The sequence below is a fragment of the Panonychus citri genome, unplaced genomic scaffold (genome assembly GCF_014898815.1).
Source record: "Panonychus citri isolate SS breed McGregor unplaced genomic scaffold, ASM1489881v1 Contig00102, whole genome shotgun sequence".
NCBI lineage: Eukaryota > Metazoa > Arthropoda > Arachnida > Trombidiformes > Tetranychidae > Panonychus > Panonychus citri.
In genome coordinates this window covers 320,064-346,566 of record NW_026515507.1, presented here as the reverse complement: position 1 = coordinate 346,566, position 26,503 = coordinate 320,064, and the positions used below count along the sequence as shown (strand labels likewise).

Sequence of the window (26,503 nt, the reverse complement as noted above, 5' to 3'; positions counted from 1 at the left end):
TAATATTTCCGGTGATTTGAGTTGAATGTTATCAGGATATTATTATCATGACTTGGAATGAAAATCAAAATAATCTCTGTTTATATCTCTTCTTTATCAAAGTAACTGATCCTTGAAAATTTCCTTAATCATTAACAACAATTTCCACTTATAAATACCAACATTTAATCAAGTCAATTTTCACCATGAATTGAGATCATGAAATGATATATTAATACATGAATTTACATTACAACGTTTAATATTTTCTCATTAAATCTCATTACATTTCAACACAATAATGATATGTTTTTGATTGTCCAAAAATAGAGCCTGGAAACGGTTTATTACCATTACCCGTATTGATGTGAATTAGCTGAGAATCATGATAATTGAAATTGAACCTAATCAATTACTGAACTTTTGGAAATTACCTTAGTGTGTAAACAATTTGTTCAATCATTGAACAGAAAAAAAAGTATTTGGTTACAATTGAATGTTAATCATTGATAAAACACGAAAAAAAAGTTCTGATACCTGAGAGAAGGGAACTGAAAATTTCATGGAATCATGTAAATATTAAATCAGTGTGAGCGTAAACACAATTCACTAAATAATTTGATTAACATCAGTTACTATTTGTATCAAGTTTCAAAAGACTGGAGGTGAGAAGATGAGATTAATCAAATTTATTTAAAGAGTAACAATCAATATCCAACCGGTATATTCATCAAAGGTAAATGATCATAATGATTCAAGTGGCAAGTGAAAAGCTTGTATAACAAAAAAAAAGGATGAGGATGCCAAGCTCAAAGAAGAGGATGAGGATGATGAATGACGACAATTCTACTGAAAATGAAATCAAAGATGTGACTTGAAATGTAATCAACCATTGGCACTTGGGAATCAAAATAATGACGATGAAAACAATATGAAGTAATCAAATAGATGATGATATGAGCTGAAAATTAGAGATTCAAAATATAAGAGTAAATTATCAATTGCTTGGAATAGAAATGAATGAAAAGTGATAAAATTGAATTTCTCAGTTATTCCAATCATTAAGATCAGGTTTTCTCTATTCAAACCTATTATCATGATCTTCATGATTTCTGTTGAATCAATCAATCTAATTCTTACTTACAATATTACTTGAAAATACTTATTATCTCCATCGTTACTTTTATAGTAACAGTTAGATCAATCCCGGTGAAATTTGATCAGGATAATAATAAACAATTTACCAGTTGAAAGATGATAACAGGTTAATATTAATTTAGAGGAAAAGAGTTATTTAAAGAGATAATTTACTGGTTAATCATCAGATAACTATAATACCAATTAAATTGGATTAAACTATTGGGTCGACTATCGATACCTTGGTTGCTTGACACTTTATTCTGTCTCAACTGATTGGGAATTTTCAAGCATTTCTTAATTTCTAATGATAAGACTTTACTACACCCCCCTATCCAAATCTTCTCGAAATTTTTTCTATGGATAGTACTATCTACGTGTAAAAAATTTTTTCATGGAAACTCATGTGGGTGGAGTTATACTCATTTAAAAACATAACACGGTTTGAACACCGGGCTACTCATATTTCTCATGCTGCTGATCGTTTGCCGGAAGTTTATTTTTCATTTGTTTAACCTGTTTCTCCAGCTGTTTTTAATAAGTTAATTTTCCAGTTGAAAATCACGACAACCACGTTAACGTTGCTTGGATTCCAATAAGAGACTATTATGTAGAGACTTATCAGCAACTTTTGCAATCTCCCACCATGGGACCATTCTTGAAACAACCCATTGCTTCATTTGTTGAGAAATACAACAAACGACCAAGCACCGTCGATAGCGATAAAATTGAAAAGGTTTAACAATTTATGGATCAAATTTTTGCTAAAAGACTGCCAAATAGAAGCGAATCGATGTTTTTTTGTTCGCGATGATGATGTGGAGGAGGATAATGGTTTAACAAGCCCGGTAGATTTTGTTTCTGATTATACAGGGTAAGTTGTGGTTCCTTGTGATGACATTCCACCCGGTCCAAGTGACGATGAAGGCGATTATAATGAGAGCAATGCTCATCAAGCTCTTAATGTTTTAGCTTCTGGTACACGAAATTGTCACATTTTTAAGCAAGCTTTTTCGAGAAATGCTCATTTATCTCGACATTACATAAGTTATCATAAACTTGATAAAGATAAATTATCTTGTAAAGGTAAAAATGTAAGACTAAATCTTTAGTCAACTTTTTCAAAATGTTGTAAGACTAAATAAATTCAATTAAAGATTGGGATAAAACCATAGACTTCTTAAGGATCTATGTTTTCAAATGAGTATAACTCCACCCACATGAGTCTCCGTGAAAAAGATTTTTACACGTAGGTAGTACTATCCATAGAAAAAATTTCGAGAAGATCTGGATAGGGGGTGTATTAATAGTAAAGATTAGCCTTCCTAATTTGTACTGAACTTGATTTTGAGGTTGATTTTGCGTAACAATCAGTTGCTATTGATTTAATAGTAAATATAAGGAAAATGTTCACTTTAAAGTTCACATATGAAACTATCACTATCATATATTTCATTAACTTAATTGAACTTTTGTGATTCCTGTCACAATAAAGATCATGAAAAACGTCAACTTATTGTGAAAATTTGCGAAAATAAATGTTTTTATTAAATCCAAGGAATGATGAGAATCGTATGTAATATATTTCTATAGAATTCACCTGAGATAACTGCATATTCACTCATAGAAATTCTGCTTTTATCTCAACCTGTCATATTAAATTCTTTGACATTGCAATAAGAGAATTAGAAATTTAAAGTTCTCCATACTAAGAGATAAAGAGTTTTTCATCATCGCTGCGAAAGAGTACTCAATGGGTATCTACATTACAGTATTATCGAAATCTATTATCGAAAATGGTACTTAATCTCCAATGTCTCGATTCCTCTGCACAACTCGAAATTTTTACCACTCATTCACTTTTATAACCATTGAAAGATCGTCTTCTCATTCTCAGGCAGCAGCAACAAGGTCTTTACGTTTGGTTAGGCACATCGACCTTATTTCAATGAACCAACTTCGTCTTCCAACATTTACTGCAATTTATCATGTGATCACTTTACAAGAAAAGCAAACTAGCGAATCGCATTTTTCTAGCAAGAATAACTAATTAGATTAACACAAAGCTCGTGGTGATTGAGGAAACTCGAAAATTAAAGCATTTTCTTATGGTGAACTCCATCGTTATTTGCTTCTGATTACCAAGAGCCTTCAAATGAACGAATCAAATGATTATTTCAAACAATTCTCAACAAATTCTTAACAGTCAGTTATTATTTTTCATGAACTTTCATTATACTTTTAATCGCATAACAATTTACTCAACAAGCTTATGAATGTTCCTTTAATCATAAATTGTTAACAATTTCCCAATATAATCATTATTATTTTCTAACTATTATAATGATTTCGGTGAGATACTTATGAATCTCATAATTTGAAACCATTAGATTTTACTATTTGTTCACTTATCTTAACAGGTTCATGTTGGTTATTTGAATATTTTATTTACTATTATCCATTATACTGATGATAATTGCATTCATTTGATTAAGTTAATAATAATGATCTGAATGTTTGTTTTTTATTCATTTTGTATTCGATGGAAACAATTTAATTGATTCTGATTGAAACTTAGCTTTTGGGTTCAATAAGAGTTCATAGGTATCAGGTTAAGAAAAAAAAGTAATTGCATTATTTAAGGTTAAATTGTTTGATTGATAATTTAATTTTGGTTCAACAATTTATGTCAATGGTAATTTAAAGCATCAATTTCTTCATCATTATCAAGATGGTTTTTGATACCTTAATATAAGATGATAATAGTGATAGAGATCATGATGGTGACATTTTGTTGGAAATTTATTCAGGGTGTAAGATGATGATGATGATGATGATAGTGATAACTATTGACTCCCTCAGGGGATTCTTATATCAAGAGAAACGTATTAATACATAAAAAACAAGCTTCATAACAAGTTTTTCATCACATTGAGATGATGCTGATGAAGTACATTAACTTTGATAGTGCTAATCAAATGCTTAGTTATTCAAGAATAACCTCAGGCTATTAGATAAAAGTATTACTAGGGAATGGTTAGAATTTTCTTCTTGTCTTTGAAATAACTTACTCTTTAATCTTTGTATTGTCCAAAATATTTATCATATTCATTTGTAAATATTGATGATGATAATTAGCAGAATATGATGAATTGAAAATTCTGGTCGTTTCATTCATTTATTGCAGGTAGACTCATGAGTCTTCAGAACTTGTTATCCTCGAAACAGAGAAAAAAATTTCGATGTTCTTAATCTTTATTAGCTTTTTATTTAAATTCTTAGCAGAACTTATTCTTTATTTTTTTCTTTTTTTTCTTTTCATTCAAGATGAGCTTTCGCATCATCATGGGGAAGATAGAATATTATTCAATGGATTTCAGGGATTTCCTATTTTTATCACATGATATCTGATTCTGATTCTTCATTTCTGTTTGTTTATCGAGCCAAAAAGTTGGAGATAAATTGATAATCTGTTAAAAAGAGGATTAGTGTACCTTTGATTGGATTAAATTGTTGAATTAATATGAAAAGGGTCAGTTTACACAAAGAAGTTGACTAACCTTCTATTAATCAATTCATTATAATTAGAGCTTAATAAAAGTTTCATTTCTAATAATCATAAGAGCTGATAAATGTAACAAGTCTCATCACTTTTACCGTAAGACATACTAACTCAATTCAAACTGATTGCTGGTAAAACTTTTATCATGTTGATTATGATCAATCGTATCTGATGAACTGATCAATATTTTATGATGGGATAACTGTTACATCCCATTGATAACAGGTAATGAAATTGATTGAATAAAAAGGTTATTTTTGACATCCAGGTAAGAAAAAAAATCACTCTGAGAAAACTAATCAATGTATCATGAAACAACTGACTTACTGTGAGATTCAGAGTTTCAAGGTTGTTCTGAATGCTATCAAATTAAGATGAAATGAAGGAGAAGTCAACGAAAAAAAACAAAGATGATATTACTTATGGTAGATTTGCAGACTCTTCAACTTGATAAGATGCTAAAATCCACACTCATCTATTTCTGGTTCTATTTTCATCACAAAAATTGCATCTTTCTTTTTATTTGTTCACCTTGCAATCAATTTGCAATTTAAATCACCACCAACAATGAGCTCTTTTATCATCATCATCAGCACTCATCTTAACCATTAGCATTACTATTATTACTCTTTCAAGTTTCTCCCTCTTCTCTCTCTCTCTCTCTCTACTCCACCTCCTCGAAATCCCCTTTGCAAAAATCAAACAGGTGAATATGATAAACGAGAAAAGAAGCTTAAAGAAAAACCATATAAATCCAATGATGGAAACTGAATCCTGGTTGAATTTTCATGATAAAATAAAGTTTCTCTTTCAGTTAACTCAAAATCGATGTATTTCCATGATGATTATTCAGCAAGTTACTGGTTACAAATGAATGAAATAGTGATTTTAATTTTATCTCCATGACCATTACCATTCATTGATCTCAGGCAAAGTTCCGGTTTTTATGCACATAATAAGGTAGTGCAACTGAAAATTGACACAAAATTTTAAATATTGATTATTCATCAGCCAGTGAATTTTAATCATTGAAATTAATATAATTAATAGAGAAAATTATGAGAATTCTGATGCTACCAAAAAAATCGTAATTAAGAAAAAATTCGATTATTATCAGTTAAATTAATTCTTACGGACTTTAATTGTTAAGTTCGTAATGTACGGCGGAGTTTTGTTCAATTTAAATTTAGGAAAATTTTTTTTTTAAATTTTTTGAATCGAAAATTAAAGATGGAAATTTCATCTACCTGGTGGTATGTAAAAATTGTAATTAACTTGATCAGTTTTCTAATAATTTCAATTTGAAGAAATCATCAGTAAATTAAAAATCATTTTTTCTCTTTATAATGGTTGCCTATGAAGCGCTTTACATTGTTTTCTCCATAGAGGGAGCATTAAGGTTTCATTAATTTTCAACAATTAGTCTTAAAATAGTTGTTAATTTTATGTTAATTATCGGATTTAATATTATTTAATATCATTAGAATGCTCATAAACTGTTCTATCGTTGGTGAAAATTTAAATGATTAAAACAAACTGATTGATTAATAATCAATAATTAAAGTTATGTGTCAATTTTCAGTTGCACTACCTTATTTGCCATTTAAGCGATTCAAGAGTTACTTCCGCTTTTTCACCTTTCCATCCCAAATTGAAACTTTCTCACTCATCTTAATTTAAATAATAATATATCCTCTTCAGGATAAATTCAGGGTTCAATTGAAATTCAACAATAAACTACATTTGCATAAGCCTTTCCAATACTCAGAATGGTTCTCATGATCAACAACTCAACCTGAATCCTCCGATACATTAATGCTCAATTGTGAATCTGATAAATGATACAATATGCAGAATTGAATGAATATATACCAATTGAGAATCTAAATTAGCATCAAGAGTTCAGGCTAATTCTGAGAATCTATTTTCCGTTCTCTGGTCAGCAAAGTATTTCCTAGAAAATTACATGGATACTATTTGTAAGTATCAGTGTGAATATATATTTACTATTATTACCATGTGGATGGGAACTCAGTTTCAGTTCGTGTTCAGGCTCAGACAAGTTCAGATATTGGGAGTGGGAAGAGATGAGAAAGCCTCATAGGAGTTAACTCATTCGTAAATGAATATGATAGGTAAAAGATGAAGAAAAGTTCTGATAATATTATCAAGGGAAGAAAAGAATGAGAAAAAAAAGTTCAGATAATAGTTGAGTTCTGATTTTTCATGGTATCTAAAAGATAATATTATATTTACATTCAATTGAATTGTAGAAAATTTTTTCATAAACTTTTTCTTCTTCAACTAATTCGAATGTGAATATTATCATTTAACTATGAAACTTCATGATGATCATCATATTCAAATTTAATATCATCATGATGATTATATTTATATACATAAATGAATAAAACTCAGAGCCTTCTCCATCTGAATAAGTGTATTTATCTTGATTATTTTCTGAGCTAATACAATGTGAAGATAAATTAATAACACGATAATTGTAATGAATGATAGAGAGATAATAGAATTTTTTTTTTGTGAAATTTCATCTTCTTTTCAACACCCCAAGGCTATTCAATTGAAATTAACAAGTTTATTGTCAGTATTGTTATCATAATGATGATATTCCATTGTTATCAATTGACAAAAAAAAAGATGAGTAGGAAAATTGTTGATTCATCATGTGTACAATTACCATCATGATAATAATAGAAATCAGGGAGGAAAAAAGTTTCAATCTTCAGAACTCTCTTACCTAAGTTTTATCATCGTCTTCAATATCTTCATCATTAAGTCTCATTTGATTTTCATTTCATATTCAGTTGTTATCGTTTAGTTTTTTAGTAACTTTTCTCAGTGAGGAAATAAAGTTTCAAGTCGACTGGATAATCATGATGATGGAAAGAAATATTATAAGATGAGACAATGGATGACGTAAGAAGATAAACAGAGAGAGAGAGAGAGAGAGAGAGATTGTGTTAATATCGTTATCATGGATTGAACAGAATTTCCAACTTATTAGAGAAATGAAGAAGAAGAATAAAAAACAACAATTTTGTGATGAATTCTAGTGACACACTTTTTTCATGCTTCCTCTCCTAATAATCATGTTCATCATGAAGATAATAATGTTGTTTGGAGGGTGAAATTATTTTTAAGTCACGATTCTAAATATCTACGGATTTTCCTACTTCCATTCAATTGAACGTAATTCTTTTGCCTTGAAATAATTTTTTTTTCCTTTCGTCTTTTTCTTTTCCACTTCCTCTTCCTTCATCCCCCTGAGTTCTGGCTACTTGTTCATTATAATTCACTTGTTATCATGATGATCATAAATTTCTCCGTCTATTTGCTAAATAGCAACAAGAAGTAGAAAATCATCATCATTCCAATTAGCTGGATTCCCTTAAGCTGATTCTTATAAACATAATACTTCATGTAATATTTACGAAGATAATTTCTCTTATTCATTATGAGTCTCTCTCTTTCTCTTTCTCTCACTCATGATCATATAATGGTGAATATCGGAGGAAACATTATTATCATATTAATATTATGATAAGAAAACAATATTCGGACATCCTGATAACTTTCGCTTGGAATATGAACCAATAAAAATTCATGAAAACGAAAATTTGATCAAAAAGTCTCCATCCATCTTCTGGACATTAATTACTCTTTTTTCTTGATTATTGTATCACAATGATAATCGGTATGATTGATTTAAGTCATAATCAGAATATTAATCAATCACATATGAAGGTTAATTTATCTTCGTAAAATTAATGATTAACTGTTAATTCACTTTTGTTGGTGGTTACAAATGTTGATTTATAATCATCACTTAACTAACAATCAATTACAACTTACAATCTTCAGTAAATCAATATTACTTTTCCTTAATTGTTAATCATCATCTTTTATGTTTTAATAAATAATAATAAACTTTTTCAACTACAATTAACTTAATTTTTGGCCTTTATTGTTTTTTTCTTTTGTTCTTCCCAAGATCTCATTAATTTGATGCTAAAAATCAATTGTAATTAAATTAATCGTTGTCTCTTCCTCCCTTCCTATTTAATCAACCAAACAAACTAATGACAATTAACTCTGTCTAATAACAAATCAACTTGGTTAAATCAAGAAATGACTAACCAATTAACTTAATTTAGCTTCAAATGTTGACAATATATGTAAGAGCATCAAAATGTTAATCTCAATGGATTAAGAAGCCAAAATGATTAACAATTTGATTAACTGACAGAAAGTTGTAATTATTAACAATTGTGAAAGGGAACATACAATTAACTAAAGTACTAATCATTTAAATTCATAACTACTAAATATTAAGTATTTCAATTAATAGGTAGCTAATTGACTTTTCTTTTTGTTTACAATTAAATTTGTTGTAATCTAATTGTAACAATTAATTTACAAGCTCACAAATTTATAATATACAAATACTTCCAGATGATAATATCAAATGATAACTTTTGATTTGATGACAATGATGACAATTGACAAAAGATTTGGAATGCATTCAAGTCAGCATGATTATTTAATTAAATTTGTCAACTGAATTAAATTAATTTGCATGATGATGATGATAAAGATATATTATTATAATCAATTTGAATAAATTAGAACAGTAATTTAAATTTGAACCAATTGTGCTGAATGTTATCATTTGGATTTCAGATAAAAGAAATCCGAATGATGACAATTCAGTTAAACGATAATTGCAATAAGAATAAAATTGTTGAAACACATTTTTACCAATCATTTCCATAAACATTTGAAGCTTAAGGTCGAATAAAAGTCAAACAGAGTTCCGGTTTATCTCACTCATTCTGTTTGTGTTTCAATGCTCGATATACATGTAAGTATGAATAGCCGGTTTTTATCAATTTTCTTAATCATATCACAGCTTTTGTTGAAAGACACAAGGTGTTGTTTCGATGTTTATGGAGTATCTCCATCAGGTCATTCTATTAACATTTCCTTTGTTGAGACCTTGGCTGGAATTGCTGGTGAAGTGGCCCAATCATCGACTCTGCTGATATGAGCTTGTTTATCTGCTTCCAACGTTCTAACTTTCCTCTGAAGGTTTTTCGCAAACTCTTGGGTCACGAACAACACTTTTATTCATTGGTTGTTGGGGTGATTTTCGTATCATTTTAATCAGTTCACTTTTGGCTACCTTGACTACTCAGCCGTTGGCTTGATTCACTTGTCTCATTGTCTTCATATATTAAATCTTTATTTAAAGGGTATCAGAATGAAGCACTTTCCATTGACTTCGATGGAGCTGTTCCAATCTAAGTCTTTTCCCTGTTACTCCAGTTAGAGTAACTTTTGCTCTGTTTAAATCCATAGGGTCTTGAGAGTATTTTTCCGCAGTAAATCCTGATTTCGGAACGTGAATGTCAGGGTATTGGATCATAAGTCTGACGTCAAGAGCTTTCGAAAAGCAACTTGGATCTAGCTTTTCGACTCCACTTCTTTCTTTTTCCATTTCTTTCTTTTTAAAATAATACAAGTTTAAAAGAGACACGAATTTGAAATCATCTGATTTACATGTTCATAGATGTTTGAGGGTATCTTAGTAAAAACCAACCTGTTGGCAATCATATGATCGATACTTGACCTTACATTTGCTCAACATCATTGTCTCATCTCCATTGAGTCCTCTGGCTTTTGTCAACGGCGATTTGGTATATGTAATACAATAGCAATGTTTACCAAAATTTGGTCCATATTGGGTTGAGGATTTCTTTTGGAATGAGAACTGATACAATAAAGAAGATAGAAACATCCTCGACAATAAAACGATTTGCATTCGCTGCATTCGATTGGGTTATTGAAATATGATTGCAGAACCTGCATCCAATTTCCATTAATTGTTTTTCTTGACGTGAATTCGGTGTTTCATGAAGTATTAAATCTGGGATACATGGTTAAAGACTTACCAAATTTTGTTCCATGAAAATGTCTTTCAATTTTTCCTTAACCATAATTAACAATGAGGCTCTTTTAACCTTCCAAATCTTTTCATTTATGTCCATCTTTTGTGGGGATATTTCCAAAATTTTTTTTGTTGGTTATATTGTGGTTAAAAAAGAAGAATTTGGTTTAATTTATTTTCACTTTTAACATTATCAATTATTATACAGCTACGAAAATGAGTATGTGGTTAATTTTTTATCAATCGCGCCTTAAAGGTGATAACGAAAATTTATCAGTAGTTAGATAATGAAGACATTCAAATAAACCATTGTTTTGAAGATTTTCTTATCACTTTCGATGCGCAATTGATATAAAACTACCTTCAAACTCATTTTTCGTGGCTGTATTGGCTTTAAGACCACTCGCACCGTAATTAAACACAACTTGATCTGTCCACGTTTTGATACTAATGATCAACTAACAAAGACTAGCGCTTTATATCTATTTTTATTGCATCATTTTTAATTGCATTTCAGTTCATTGATCCTGACATCTAATGATGGTTTCAAGGACACTATTGACGCCATCCAAGACAACGCATTGGACTTTCTAGATTGTTCTAGAACGTTTTCTGATCCCCACCCCTATTTCCGTTTCCGTTTCCGCTTCTGGCTCAGAAGTGGAGGTTTTCATACTACATATAACAAGCAAAAACAGCTCACTTTTATTTTTATACTGTTTTTCTCAAAAAAAATTAAGTCAGTGGCCTTCACTCTGGCCTAGACCCGCCAATTGGTATGAACCCTACCTTTATACAGCCACGAAAATTAAGTTTCGTAAACTTGCAATAATTGTTGCGCATAGAGTTGATTCTTCAATCAATTTACATTAGAAAAGCAACTCTGTGCTCAGATTTGATTCAAAATGTACGAAACTTAATTTTCGTGGCTGTATAACTACTGGCAGTTTCTATAGCTAATATAACTTTTAATGCTTTTATCTTATTGTTATCATTCTTTTTTTCTAGACTCTTGTCATCTAGCAAGATCAACTGTAATAAATTGCAATGTAGCTCATACTGTATAACTCGTCGATTGTATATCACGAAAATCTACAATTAAAATGGTATTTAAAGTAGATTAACTGTTTGGTCATGATGATTAACTCGGGGCGGAAGTTAAAGTGGAAAATAAAGTCAGTGAATACTACAAGTTGTATATATAAAAGGTTATACGAAATGAAATCAAGTAAATCAGTTCAAGAGTATCACGAGGATCATGATAATATCTTAGTGGATAGCTGAATATGTACTTGAAATTGTTTCTATTTGATAACTGTAATAACGATTTACTTCATTTCTGCTCATTTAAAAAGGTATAAGTTTCAATAATAGATAAGTATTATATCGGTATATATCCAATTCAATGATTCCCAATGATTCTAATCTATTTTTGTTCATCTTGTTTCTATCTTCAACCATAATCATCATGGATTCTTATTATCTTTTTTGTTTTGTTCTCCTCTTCCATCTTCATCATGAATCTTGTTGATATTCTTCATTTTTATCTTATTTTCCTTCTTCAACATTGATCCTTTTTCGTTTCACTTGTATTCAATTGGAATCAACTTACATGTACAATTAGATTCCTGAGAACGAGACATTTGCATTTCAAGTGGAAAAGTATTCTCATCAAGATGAGAAAAGATAATGATACAATTGACTAATTGTTCATTCGATAGTTTTTTGTTATTAGAGAATAAGTTATCTGAAAGGTAGAAAGAGAGAAAGGTAAAAGTAGGAGGTCATCTTTGAAGTGGACAGAGATGGACAGTAACAGTAATTTAGTTGACCTGACATTGACTGGCAAAGAGATAAGAGCTTAATGATAGGATGGAAAAAGATGATAACATGAGTGTGATGATGAAACAGAATAAAAAGAGGATGAAGATGTATAAATGTATGATGATGATGAGGTTTTTAGGAAGCTTTCAACACCAATTAAGAAGGATGAATGTTTACTCGGAGTTAGAATTGTATTGATTACCTGGTGATAACTTTTTCCTATCTGTTTATCAGATTATTTGCTCAATTTCCGTTTTCCATACCAACGAAAAAATATTGATAAGTTTTCTGCCTTCACATCATAATCATTTTATTAATCATACATTTAAATAGTATTCATGATGTTGATGACCAGTGATGAACTTTTCTCAAATTCTGATTCATATTTTGTGAACCAGAACCAATCAGCTTAATTGTCAGGGGAATTCATGAAAGAAGTAAAAATCAATTCCAAATGTAAAAAGATAAAGGAAAAATAATATAAAGGTGGGTTAGTAAAGGTGGATGATGGTGATGAATACGATGATAAGTTATTATTATTATTTAGAAAAAGATATTAACTTTCACTTTTTTATCTCAACCAAATTCAGAGTAAAATGTTATTACAATGGGAGTTCAGTTGAATGAATTGAAATAAAGATGATAGAGATAATGATGGGAGTGGGTTAAGCTGGAGGAGATGGTGAGGGTGGTGGTTACTTTCTGAAAGGTACAATTTGGATATTAAATTGGTTGATTTAACTTTTTCTTCCCGATGAGTGGGTTGATTTAGACTGGAAAACGGGACAAGCTGTGACTTTAGAGTTTGAAAAGTTCTGAACAGTTTTAGAAATAAGAAAGATGATGAAATTATCTAATAGATTCTCAATCTCTCTTATCTCTTTTTCCGTTTTCGTTTTCATCATCATCATGAAAAGTTATGAAGAAAGAAATGTCAGAGAGAGAGGAAGACTCAAAATGAAATAATATACAGCGAACGAATTCCTGAAAAGTAAATAAAGTGAATGAAATGATAAAGAAAATGTTTTCTTTTTCTCAAATTTCCAACTTTTTTCTCTTCTTTTTCCTTCCTTTTCCTTTGTTAACTCAACACCAATATCAATTTCCAAATTTATCATGTTATTTTCAATTGAATTCCCATGAAAATTGTCAACAATAATTTGGAATAAAAGATTCAAAATATTCAGATAACTAGTTGATAACTAAATTCCTCGAATATATTTTGTTACATTTTTCCCTTCTTTTCGATATTTTTGGAGAATCATAGATATTAATTTTTCTTTTATGTATTGAGTATTTTCTTGAATTTTTCACTATCAACACAGCTCGATAGAATATCTGTTGGTATTGTTTTCTTTTCTGATTTTCTTTTTCCTTTACGAGTTTATCGAGTCCTTTTTTCTCTTACATCCCATTTATCTATTCAATACTCGTCCCCTTTTCCATTTTATCCAAACGTAATTAACAATGAATGTTGATTAAACTACTGAATAGATGATTAACATTCCAATTAACATTTAATCAAAACTTTACTTCTCTTCAAAATTAGGTTACAATTTCTAACTAACGGACTAATATTATATCATTTTCTGAACTGGTTTGAATCAAATTGTTACTCAAATATTTTACTCAATTACAATTTTCAATTGGATGAACATACAAATATACTTATGGAGAGTTGAATGGAAGCTCTTGATAAATCACGATATAAATGCCCAATGAATCTCATAGACTAAATAATGAGATGAAATTGACTCCATGCAATAGAGATAAAAAGTTCTGATAAATTCTTAATCCTTTGCCAATTCTGTATTCTCCTTAAGAAAAGAAAATGAAGGGAAACAAGATATTCTAAAAGAAGGTGAGAGAAATTCTATTCCATGCCTTTGATACTCAGATACTCTCAAGAACAATCTTCTTCCATAATAATGATGAGAAGACGAGGAAGAGAGAGAGAGAGAGAGAAAGTCAAATTAAGACGAAATAAATTCGATAACTGATGCGTAAACATTTGACCTAGAATATAATTTGCACAAGAAAAAAATCGAGCAAAGAAAAAAGTTCCAAGATAAACTTGGCGTGGTTAATTTGGCTCGATTAAAAGACAAAAGATCCAGAGAAACTTATTAGCGTTCCAATTATATCGTCGAAGAGTTTTTATTATTACCTCATTATTCAACAGCAATTTAATATTCAATTAATTAATTGAAGCCTAAGGTGTGGGTTGAATGGTGAAAGTGAATTTTCAGCAAAGTAAATCAGATGAAAATTGTGACAAAGAAAAAATCAGAATTTTCCTTCTTCTATTAGAATTTAATTAAGGAAAACCCCGTTCACCTTGAATCAGAGGAATGGAAAAGTTTTTGTTATTAGTATTAGTAAACTTATCATTCTTATATTATACAATTAACTATCGTATTTGTGTCAACAGATTTAATTGATTGATAAGGAGAGAATAATTTTTCTTCCCTTTCATTTCTCAATTTTAACTTTTCTCAATTGATATAAACTGATTGATAACCTAGTTGATTGCCTCTCTAAGTCAATAGTTGAGGGAAAAAGTTTATCAAACTTAAATTCAACATAAATGGAAGACTTGATGGATAATATGGTTCTTTTTACTGTTATTCCAACCACTCAAATCATGAACACAAGATTCTACTAAAGAAAATGATGAAAGTGGAAATTAAGTGTTATTATCAAAGTAAAAGGTATTATTATTCTGGAGAATTAAATATTCAACAGATGGCACTGCAATCGAATCTCTGGTATCGCCATCTGGTTGTGAGAAAAAAGAGCAAAAATCTGAATGAATATCGAACAAGTTTTGTCTGTTTTTCTTGAGATAATTTTCTTATTCATTCTGATGATGAATCAGTGAAAAATTTTATCTCATGAAAATGGAAAGACGAAGAATACAGAATAAAGAAGAACAAAATTATTTTATCAGATATTTTCCTCTTTTTTTCTAGTAAACTTACGATTATTATCTTGGAAGTCAGAGTTTTTCTTTTCATGTTCATTTCTCTTCTTCCACTTCCCCTGAAACTATCATGTAATGGGTATTGGATGAAGTGAATGATTGGGATGAGTGAAAAGGTTGATTTCGATGATAATGATGATGATAGAGATGTTTGAGAAAATAAATTGAAAGAAATTTAAAAATAAAAAAAACTCTATCATGTAATCATGATCATTATCTTTATCTTCTCATCATGAAAATGTACCATCTCAGTTGAAATGGAATATAAAAAAATTCCTTCTTTTTCAACTTTTAACTTAATTTAACCAATCACATAAAGAAAAAAATTATTTCTCTTCCTCTTTTGTCTTAATCTTCAATTGTACCAAATATTATCTTGATTCAAGGTATTATCATGATGAAAATGATCATGGTAACAGGAAATACAAGAGATAAAAGTAAAATTCTGAATTCTGGAAATTCAATGATAATAGTTCTTGATATTTTGATTACTGGTGGATTATTAATACTTCATGAAAAGTACAGAATCCATTCAGAACTTAGCTTTTCCACCCAAAAAATTATTCTAATAATAATCAAGTTAATCCTTCCGATTACAATTACTATGTATTAATATCATGTAATTAGTCAAATTAGAATATTCAATTATGATAATTGTATGATTAACTTTGATATACTATCAACAATCAAGAAAGATGAGCCAAGATTAAGGAGTTTGCTTGTAATTAACTATTAATAAGAAATGATGAGTTGATTATTGATTATTTTTCATCAAGTGAATTTAATAATTTTGTATTAATTAAGTTGCTCAAGAAATGAGCTTTGATTATTTCAACTTTTGCGAGATTTTGATTGTCATTTGCTAACTGAATTAAATCACAACAATCAAATTAATCAAATGTTTATTTTGACTGATTAAATCAACTGGATTAGTTTTTGATTGATTCAGATAGTTAAATATGTTTATTTTTTTAGATGATTTTCTGTATTAATTTGTGTGTAATCAAGATTGATTCAATTAGAATCAATGTTTCTCTTAACAATTTGATTAATCATGGAGACAATTCAAGTTATGAGCAAGAAAAGTTTCATTTCTCATCAGAATTTTTTTTGTTCGTCTCTATAACTGATGCGACCTTCATGATGAACTTTTCTGAACTTGAATCAATCTTTGTAGAACCAAATTGTTATTGAACCTTTTGTCTCCTCTATTGGTATTCTCGAACTGGTTCAAAGAATCGTAGTTGGCCTCATTTATTTCATGATGAAATTTCTCAATGGCAAAAATGTTAACCATCAAAGAACGAAAAAGAAACGAAAATTTTTCAAAATTTTCTATTTAATTCATTGAACCAAATTCAGAATCTACAGAATATTCACTTGGAAAATATGCCCTGAACTCTAACCAATATAGTCAATTATCATAACTAATCATTGAACAAGTTAATTGTAATTTAATTTTCTCAAATTATACTTACAATTATTAGATAGGAAGCTTAATTATTATTAATAATAATAAGACGACGGAGGAGTTTAAATAATCATGATGATATAAAATATAAATATTCTTATTAATATCATCATGATAATCAAATGTCAGCAATTGAATTGAAAAACTTTTCAACTAATAAAAGTGCTCATGATTTAATTAAATTGTTAGAAGCAAAATTAAATACAAAGTGAAATAAATGAGATTAGATTTTGTTTTTGTCTTTGGTTGAATGTGACTAAATAAACTAAAATGATGATGATGATGAGGAAAAATGGATGAAGGAGGAAGAGGAAACCAGATAATTTATTTGTTCATGTTACTTGAATTTTATTTTGTAACTTTACAATTAGTTGGAGAAAATAAAATTAATTTAATTGTTACCAAAGTTAAACTGATTATTTTCCTCTAATTAACGTTGATCATCAGCAAAATCGTAATCCCATTGAAAAATATTGAAACAATGAAGGATGATGGAGATGAAGATGCTCATGAACCCTTTTTCTTAGTGCATATAATGAACATTTCCGTTCAGGATAAATAATAAATATCGAAATGTGAAATGAACAAGTTGAGACATTTCCCTGAATTTTGATGAAAAATTTCACAATTTCATGGAAAAGTAAAACTTTTTCCCTTCTTATTTCAGTCAATTTAATTTTCTTCCTTTTTCCTACCTCATCTCTCAGCATTTTGTTAATATTTTGTCAATTGTTTACTCTGTCTTTCCATCTTCTCCTATTAAATATTGAACTTGTGTGAGTATGAGAGAGAGAGAGAGAGAGAGAGAGAGAAGTAATAATTTTCTTTCCTCATGTTTATGGTTTCACCTATTGATTGAATGTAAATACCCTGAGGCTTTCTTTTGAAATATGTTATGAGCCCATCATGGAAAGATTGTTATCCTATGTGATCTTTTTTTCTGATTCTTCATTTTTACAATATTTTTAAACAGAATCAACTGACCGAGTGTCCATCTTAATGGTCAAGCAAAGTTTATTTTTCTATTTTTTTTCCTTACCTTATCCTTGTCATCGTATTTATCATCATTGATTGTTGAACAAGAAGAAACCGATCGAAGAGAAAGAAGAAGATGAAAAAAAAGCAAAATGATCTTTCATCTTGATCAATTTCTATTCTCTTTCTCTATCTCCATCATCATCATCATCATCATCTCCTTCTGAATGCTAATGAATAACTGACCACTTTAATTGATGACATTCAATTTTCGTTAAAAGTTAATTTGTTACCATGGAGATGATTAAACATATTACTTAATAATAATCAGTTGAGGTTATCTCATCTAATTCAATCATCCATGAATTAACTTTACCTTTTATGAGTTTGTCAATGATTATCATGAGCATAACTTGATTGATTATTCAGTTAACAGATTATATTGAAGTTAATCATCTACAGTTAAATTGATTCAATTGTTAATTAGTCGAAAAGTAAGAAAAAAAAAGAAGCTAAAATTGTGATTGTTTTCATCTTGTTTATCTTAAAATTAGATTAATACGAATTGTCAACATATTGTGATTTGCTGTAAATTGTGTCACCTGAATGTCAACAATTTATCATGAACATTTTCATTGATCATTTTATTTCATGCTAATCATGTCAATCCAATTGTCATCTTATTTTATCGTAAATGTTGATAGAAAGTTTGATAAGAATTCCCTGAATTTTACCATCATGTTATTCTGAGGAATATATAAATGAATCATCTCGCTACTCTTCATCACTTGCCATTCAAAATGATTCCATCAATGTCAGGGAAGAAAAAAATAGATAAAAAGCTGAATAGAAAGTTCTGATCAATAAACAAAGACAGAACAAGAGGTCTCATCGAAAAGAAAAAGAAAAAAGTTCTAATATCAACTTAGAAATAGATTGCAAAGGAAAAATTAACAGAATGAAATTGATTAAATCGTATGATAGAAATGAAATCTCAATGATTACGAAAAACATGATATATTTTACCTGAATTACCAGAACTTTTCTCTTTACCATGTTAATTATGATAATCGATAAAACTTGTAACGAAAATTGAAATCAGATTGGTAATGATGTTAATTTTTACCTTTTATCTTCATTATATTTAAGGTAAAAGTTCAATGAAGATGAAGATGATTAAATTTCAACTGATGATCATCATGAAAAATCATGATAATACTTGAGATTATTTTCCTCACTATTATAGTTAACTCGATCATATCATTATCTGTAGGATTTTCAGGTTCATATTTTAAAGGTAAAAATTATGTAAATTTACAGTTATTCATGATGATAAGTTTCAAAAACTGAAACTTATCATGGAAAATGATCATCTTCATCCCTTTGAGATTAAAGAGAGAGACAAAATATTCATCTTTATTGTTCATTCATCTGATTATCTTTATCTTTATCTTGATTATTATTAATAATATCATTATGATCATTTCCATATCTCCATGAAATTCAAAAGGTAATCATGAGTTTTTTTTTGCTTCAATATCGATTAAAAATTCATTGATAATTTATCAACTTCCATTTAGGATTAACATGAGATTTTATCATCTCACAAATGATTGAGTTTAAATCTACATTTCCATAAAGATTTACATGATAATCTCCTTTTATCGTCACAATTAATGATCAAAATTAATTCAATTCTCTATGCCAATCAAATCCATGTAATATTTGATGATTGATGAAATTTTCCAAAAATGGTAAATCATTTGATAAACTTTGATTATTATTATTCGGGAACAATTTAAATTGATTCATATTCTTACCTTGAATAAGTGAATAGATGATTGTTAGTAATATGAGCATCGCCATTTTTGATTACAATTAAGTTTACTTTTCTCTGTCAACTTATCACAATTAGTTTGGTAACAATTTGATTTAATTTTTACCGATTTTCGATTGAACAAAAAAAGTTGATTGTTTATCCAAAATTATTAAACACACACACAAAACAAACTAAACGATTAACTTGTAACACTGAACAATTTAGTATTTAAATAGTTATTGAAACGGTTAATTGTCACAATAGGATGACGATTGTAAGATGAACAATCAAATTCAATTGTTTCGAAGGTTTTTTTTCCTCTTACAACCAAAACATTTCTGTTTATTGTTGAAGTTGATTGGAAAGTTAATTAATTCGGTTAATTGTTTACAAATTAAACTTTTTCTTTTCTTTTCTTTTACTTTGACCAAATAACACTATCAAAAATGTCGAAAATCGAAACTTGCAAATTGAATCAATAAAACAATCAAATGAGAAGAGAAAAGTTTTCACCGAACAAAAGTAAATCAACTGCTTATGGCTTCGAGTTGTCAACTAGACTGAACTTTTTTTCTTTCTCATTTTATTCATCCTCTTCTTCATTCCCTGAGAGTCTCACTCCATGATATTGATCCATTTGGATGCGCATGAATCCAATGAGAAAATCAAAGTTTCGTATTCAAATCAATTGCAATTCTATTTCTATTATTTAGAATACTAGACAATCTCTAATTGCTTGTAAGTTATTTAAATAAATTGCGATCAATTACTGATCTTTATGAATTCAATTGAATCAAAATAATAGAAGATATTGAATACATGTAATGGCTGCAATCAAGTTCTAGATCAGTTTGGTTGTTTTTTCATCGGCTGAGATTCTGCCATTTAGATTCTTAATTATTTAGTTAACCTCAAGCTAATTGTTAGTAATAATTAAAAGCTTTTCATCTAATTGAAGATTTTAAGTTAGCGCTTTTTTAGTCGCTTATAAGTTGCTAATAGCAACAGTTTTTGCTGAATGAACTTGAACTGAATTTGATTGTCAAATCAATCAGATCGAGCTTGTTTGGTCAATCATTGACAAATATTGAATCGACAAATCAATCAACTAACCGAAACTTTTAAGAGACATACAATCTAATTAATCTGATGAAATAATGAGACACATTTACTTGAGCTTTCTAATGCAATTTTTCATATTTTAGTGAAACTGGAACAAAATTATAATTTGATTTTGGTTACACTGAATTATGATTATTGGATCGGCTTCAATTTATTTAGAAAATGAATTGTCACCATGTTCAGGATTCTCGTCGGTTCTCATGCAAAAATTTTGTTAATTGTTCAGCAAATTCAGCGCTTGCCTTGTTAACCACTTTAATTACTTCTGCCTGTAGACCGACTGACACTTTAAGTAGATCCATTCCCATGTTTGTAACTAACGAATTGCGATCTTGGGGTTTTAAAACTTTCCAAAGTTCTCCAGGCTGATGGAAAAGAAAAAGATTATTATTCCAGTTAAATCATTATCTCAATCAAATATTGTCAATCATTTACCTGACTGAAATTGTCGTCATTTAAGCTGTTGTATCGACCAACAGTACAGGGTTCAAATGGTTGCCATGAGTCTGAATAATATTGTGAGGCCGATTTGAATTGAGGACTGTACAAGTTGGGTAGGAAATTGGGTGTTGAACCTTGATTAGAATCGCAAACATAAGCACCATCACGAGCTGTTGGATTAACTATCGGACGAATCGGTGTATTGACAGGTAATTTGTAGTTATTAACTCCCAATCTATGGAAAGGTAACAAACAATTAGTCTAATTGGTTCTCAATTTTTTGATGGAAATAAATTTTTCACTCAATTTTATGTTACCTGTAGTTCTGTGCGATAATGTAGGCCGGAATGCGCCCTTGTAATACCTTATCTGGTGATATAGCGATTCCTGGTATTAAATTAGATGGTTTGAATGCTAATTGCTCCATTTGAGCGAATTCATTTTCAGGATTATGATTTAAAATCAGTTTACCAATCTCAATGGATGGAAATTGATCTTCCCACCAAATCTAAGAGCAAGTATCGACCATAACACATTAGTAATCGGCAATCGTTCACTAAAATGGTGTGTAAATGGACATTTACGAACTCACCTTCGTTGCATCAAATACATCAAATGGAGCACTAGCAATTTGCTCAAAGTCCAATATTTGAACTCGCAATGTCCATATTGGATAATTACCCTCTCTGATTGATTCATATAAATCTTTAGCTGCATATGATGGATCTAAACCTGATATTCTGATTGATTCTTCTCGGGTTAAATTTTGGATTCCTTCATCGGCAACCAGATTAAATCGAGCCCAAACCATACCGCCCGTTGAATTAGTAAGACGAAAAGTGTTCACAGCATAACCTGGAAGCCAACGGAATCCATTGGGTGTACCTGCATCTGAGTAGAGATACATGTACGCGTGAAGAGATTCAGGATTTGTTGCAAGGAAATTAAAACTATTTTCCTCGACAGGCCAAATTCCGACAGGATCAGGTTTTTGGGAATGAATGAAATAAATGAAACGCAATGGATCACGAACAAAAAACACAGGAAATGATAATGTCAGTAGATCAAAGTTCCCACTATTAGAATAAAACTTGATCGCGAAACCTCGATTATCTCTAACAGAGTCTGACGATCCTTTCGAACCGATAGTTGTTGAAAATCGAACTGCTACTTTTGTATTGACATCAGGAACGGTAAACAGCGAGGCTTTAGTATATCGAGATATGACTCTTGTGTTTGTTGGGGTAAACACACCGAAAGCACCATAACCTTTAGCATGAACAACCCTTTCCGGTAGTCGCTCGTTAGTGAAATGTCCCAATTCTTCAATAAACTGTCCATCCTCTCCCATCAAAGGCCCGTGAGGGCCAGCAGTCTCTATATCGAACTTATCTGAAATCGGACATCCATTCAAACGAGTCAAGATCTTACTCTCGGGCTTCTGTCCAGTTAACCACGGGAATTGACCACTACCAGTGGAAAAGGTGCCCAACTAAAAGTTGAGGAACATTGAAATTGTAACAAATTAACTCAACTTAATCATAACTCGTTACTCTCATTTGTTGAATTAAAAAAAAAACTAATTGAAAAGCAAAAGGCCACAACAATTATCGATTGATAATTGATTAATTTTCGATTAGATAAACTAAGATCTATGATAATGAATGAATTTTGAACCTCTCTTTACAAAACTACTTGACCTTAGCTAATTCATTAAGGTTAAACGGACTAATCAATAGATTATGATAAAAATCATTCTTTGTTGATTAACTCACCGTAATTAAAATAGTTATAATCCAAGGGTCAATCTTTTTATCCATGATTTAACTGCCACAATTAAACTAACCCCCTGGTGAGAATAAGAAAGTAGTTGAAACAATTTACTAATTGCTAACAACGAACAATTTAAACAAAGATTAGAAAACACTATTGATTAGTAGTCACAATATCGGACAATTTGAAACTGTTGAAAATTATCAACAAAATGAAACTTGATCCAAACACTGATTGTTTCAAAATATAATTGCGATCATATTTAAAGGTAATCACATATCAAATTACCATTGATTAGGAAGTATCATCAGCATAAGTACATAATTAATTGTTCAATCAATTTAACTACTTGTATCAAAATACAGAAATGATTGATTAGTCGATATTTAAATCTTTGAAGTCATGAAATGATTGAACAATTATTAATAATATTGATAATCTGCTGATTGTTTTTATTGAAATTAAGTGAAAATTGAATTTTATTTAGTAGTTAATTAAGATTATATTTGACGAGAATTGTAAAATTTTAATCAGAAAATAATTGTTACGATTGTAACAATTTAAACTCTTGAGTATTCTGGTCGCAAAAATATTATAATTGAACCAAAATTTTGACTCGAAGAAGAGGAAACAAAAAATGGATAAACAATCAAATGACAATTAAACTATTCCATTATGGATCAATACTGATTCTTAATCAATTTTCTCATGTATAAAATGAAATTTACAAAATTTACATTAAAATTTTGAACTAAATGCATAATTTACAAATCCATTGTTATTATCTGATTGTTGTTGTCCAGCCACTGTTATCCTAAGGTCTTCAATACCTCGAGATAAAGCTCGATTCAAGTTTCTCTGGTCATTTTGAACTTTTAACCTTCGCTGTGAAACATTGATCCAAAAGAAAACACCAAGTGGATAAAAGAGTAGTAAACAAACTGCATGATAAGTTGCCCCAGGCATCGAAGCCATTGTGGCCTTAAAAATTGTCGTACAAAATATACTAGAGACCATTGGACTTGCTGCTTGAATACACGATAAGATGGTGAAAACCTGAGCAATCTCATGATAACGAATGATCTGAGTAAGTGTTGATCTAGCTGAAGGTATGGACATACCACTAACCCCGTAAACAATATAACCCGTTATATAAGATTCCTGGTAACCGATACCTTTAAACAGATTGGACAGTAAATGGGACATTGTTGCGATACCGGCTAATGTTGAATCTTGATAATTAAGTAACGATTTGAATAGAGCAGCACCAAGAATAGCACCAAACGCTTGAATCAACAGTAGAGCTGCGTTAATATTTGAATAGTAACGATAATCCCAATGGAAAACTTTCTCAGTGAATTGGAATCCAAAATATGATTCAGATAAAAGAGAAATGAACAGAATGAAAATCGCAAAGCAAATGTTGATCACCTTGGCACGTTCACCATTCTCACGTTTTCGAAGGCAAGTTTTAAACGTATTGATCACGTTGCTTATGTTGATTATCGATTTAATTGCTTCACAATAATTGGATTTGTGGTCATCGGCTGTTGATGGTAAGATGGAAACTCTTGAGTTTCTTTGATTGTTATTATTGGCTAATTGTTGCTGTTGATTATTGTCTTGGCTCAATTCGGATGATATGGATTTTAATGATGACGATTTGTGAATAATCGTTGTAATGTCACTTTTATCAGTTGATTTATAGAACATACTGTTTGAGGGCATCGAACGTGTTACCAATTTTCGAGAAGCAAATTCGTTGGAATCTTCATTATTGGCTTTTTGTCCAATCGATGGTCTAATAGGATTTTCCAAAGGTTTAGGTTCATTTCCAGTTCCGTCATCGTCGTCATCACAATCGGTTAACAATGAATATACCCAAATGGCTGCGATTAACATGATTATCGCATTAGTCAAGAAAACGCCAATGTAGTTTCGTCGATCAGCCATAAACCAACTGTCCATTGCTAAAATTTTAGCTCCAAGTGCCGTTGCAGCGGGTTGAGCTAATCAATCAACAGAATCAATAATTAATTGTATATTCTAATCCTTGAATCTCTCCTCAACTCAATTCCCTTTTCAACATGATTAATGATGATTTTCAATAACAATCATGATGATGATTGAATCACTCTTTTCGCCAGATTATTATCCGAATGATTTAATAATTAACTCACCTGTAAGTAGAAACAATTCAACTAAAGCAAATCTAATTGATCGATGGCTTTGTGGGGTTTTACGAGCGACATAAGTGAACGCACAGGTAAGTACCAAAGGTATACTACCGCCGATGCCCATTAGCAGAAATGACCAATAAGTTAGAGATAATTCTGAATGGGAAAGTAGAAAAGAATTAAATTTTGAAATTATCATAACAACAACAACAACAACAATTTAGAGAGATGACAATTTACCTGATTTAAAGTAAACACATTGAAGTAACAATGATAATGATTGTAAGATGATTGAAATACAGGGAATCATTAACAAGTATCTTATATGTGATGGATATGAATCAATCCAGAATCCGGTGAACAATGAAATGGCCACACCAGGAATTGTTGATAAAATTGTTTGCCAATTTTTAATTGTTGTTGTACGATCAAGAACAATTAACCTATCGGATTCAGTTACATTTGATGTTGTATCAAAGTTAACACAATAAACTGAATCAAATCCTAATTCATTGATACAAATTTTATCCTCAATCAATTGAGTTGTCGGCACTTGACCAATATAATAGCCACACATAAATAGAAACAGATAAACATCAATACGAAGGATTTTAATTAGATAAACTTTTTCACGAATTAACTTAATCATTGTAAATAAATTTTGTCTCTTGTCTTGATTGTTATGATTTTAAGTTTGCAAATAATTTGATCCAATTTGAACCAGAAAAATTAACAAGTAAACTAATAGAAATTAAATCCAATGGGTATAACAACATAACATAATCAATTAGAAATTAGAAACAAACAAAACAATTAAGACAATTAATCCTTTTAAGAATCAATAATAATCAACCGTCAATCCATTTACCTTTAAACAGCAACAATTAATTGTACAATGTTAATATATGATGATGATTAAATCATTGAAATGTTTTTCTTTCAGTTTCTTTACTTTTTTGTTCATTAACTTGTTATCATGATCAGGGTTAATTGTCTATCAATTTATCTCATCAATTTGATTGATTTCCAAGTGGTGTGTGTGTTTATTGATCACGATGATGATAAAATACTATCAATAGACAATTGAAAAGGATAATATTGAAAAAAAAAATCTAAAATCTAATCAGTTAATTGTTGATAAATTTACCTTTCTTTTTGTATTTGCTACTTTGTTGTTTCCTTTTGTTTTAATTGTTGTTGATTTCCCCTCACATATACTTAGTTAATATAATAATATGATATCGGTATTATATTGGTAATTAATTATTATTA

At 29.8% G+C, this 26,503-nt stretch overlaps 3 protein-coding genes across 3 annotated transcripts in view; all 3 read right to left on the bottom strand.

Annotated features, from left to right (window-relative positions):
* Positions 1 to 20,266, bottom strand: part of LOC128388768 (neuronal acetylcholine receptor subunit alpha-7-like) — a 42,087-nt gene extending 21,821 nt beyond the window's left edge. The window contains exon 1 of the mRNA XM_053348222.1: positions 19,720 to 20,266. Within this exon, the coding sequence (XP_053204197.1) occupies positions 19,720 to 19,765 (46 nt within the window). The 5' untranslated portion in view covers positions 19,766 to 20,266. The remainder of the gene's footprint in view (positions 1 to 19,719) is intronic.
* Positions 20,267 to 20,896: 630 nt separating this feature from the next.
* On the bottom strand, positions 20,897 to 23,266 carry LOC128388773 (catalase-like). The gene is made up of 5 exons (XM_053348227.1): positions 23,057 to 23,266; positions 21,874 to 22,773; positions 21,599 to 21,789; positions 21,276 to 21,516; positions 20,897 to 21,205 (listed from the first exon to the last, which is right to left on the bottom strand). Exons 1-5 carry the CDS (start codon positions 23,099 to 23,101, stop codon positions 21,020 to 21,022), a joined length of 1,563 nt encoding a protein of 520 aa, XP_053204202.1. The 5' UTR covers positions 23,102 to 23,266; the 3' UTR covers positions 20,897 to 21,019.
* A 223-nt stretch (positions 23,267 to 23,489) lies between these two features.
* On the bottom strand, positions 23,490 to 26,267 carry LOC128388780 (uncharacterized). The gene is made up of 3 exons (XM_053348234.1): positions 25,472 to 26,267; positions 25,235 to 25,387; positions 23,490 to 25,063 (listed from the first exon to the last, which is right to left on the bottom strand). The coding sequence occupies exons 1-3, from the start codon at positions 25,878 to 25,880 to the stop codon at positions 23,793 to 23,795; spliced, it is 1,833 nt and encodes a 610-aa protein (XP_053204209.1). The 5' UTR covers positions 25,881 to 26,267; the 3' UTR covers positions 23,490 to 23,792.
* Between the last annotated feature and the right edge of the window lie 236 nt (positions 26,268 to 26,503).

What these genes read in the sequence shown, in the direction of transcription:
- LOC128388773 (XM_053348227.1), bottom strand. Translation starts at nt 23,101, where the DNA reads ATGGATAAAAAGATTGACCCTTGGATTATAACTATTTTAATTACG. An exon ending in ATGTATTTGATGCAACGAAG is followed by an intron (nt 21,790 to 21,873) that starts GTGAGTTCGTAA and finishes ACTTGCTCTTAG; the next exon opens with ATTTGGTGGGAAGATCAATT. An exon ending in ATGACGACAATTTCAGTCAG is followed by an intron (nt 21,206 to 21,275) that starts GTAAATGATTGA and finishes CTTTTCCATCAG; the next exon opens with CCTGGAGAACTTTGGAAAGT.
- LOC128388780 (XM_053348234.1), bottom strand. Translation starts at nt 25,880, where the DNA reads ATGATTAAGTTAATTCGTGAAAAAGTTTATCTAATTAAAATCCTTCGT. An exon ending in ATGTGTTTACTTTAAATCAG is followed by an intron (nt 25,388 to 25,471) that starts GTAAATTGTCAT and finishes TTTCCCATTCAG; the next exon opens with AATTATCTCTAACTTATTGG. An exon ending in TGAATTGTTTCTACTTACAG is followed by an intron (nt 25,064 to 25,234) that starts GTGAGTTAATTA and finishes TTGATTGATTAG; the next exon opens with CTCAACCCGCTGCAACGGCA.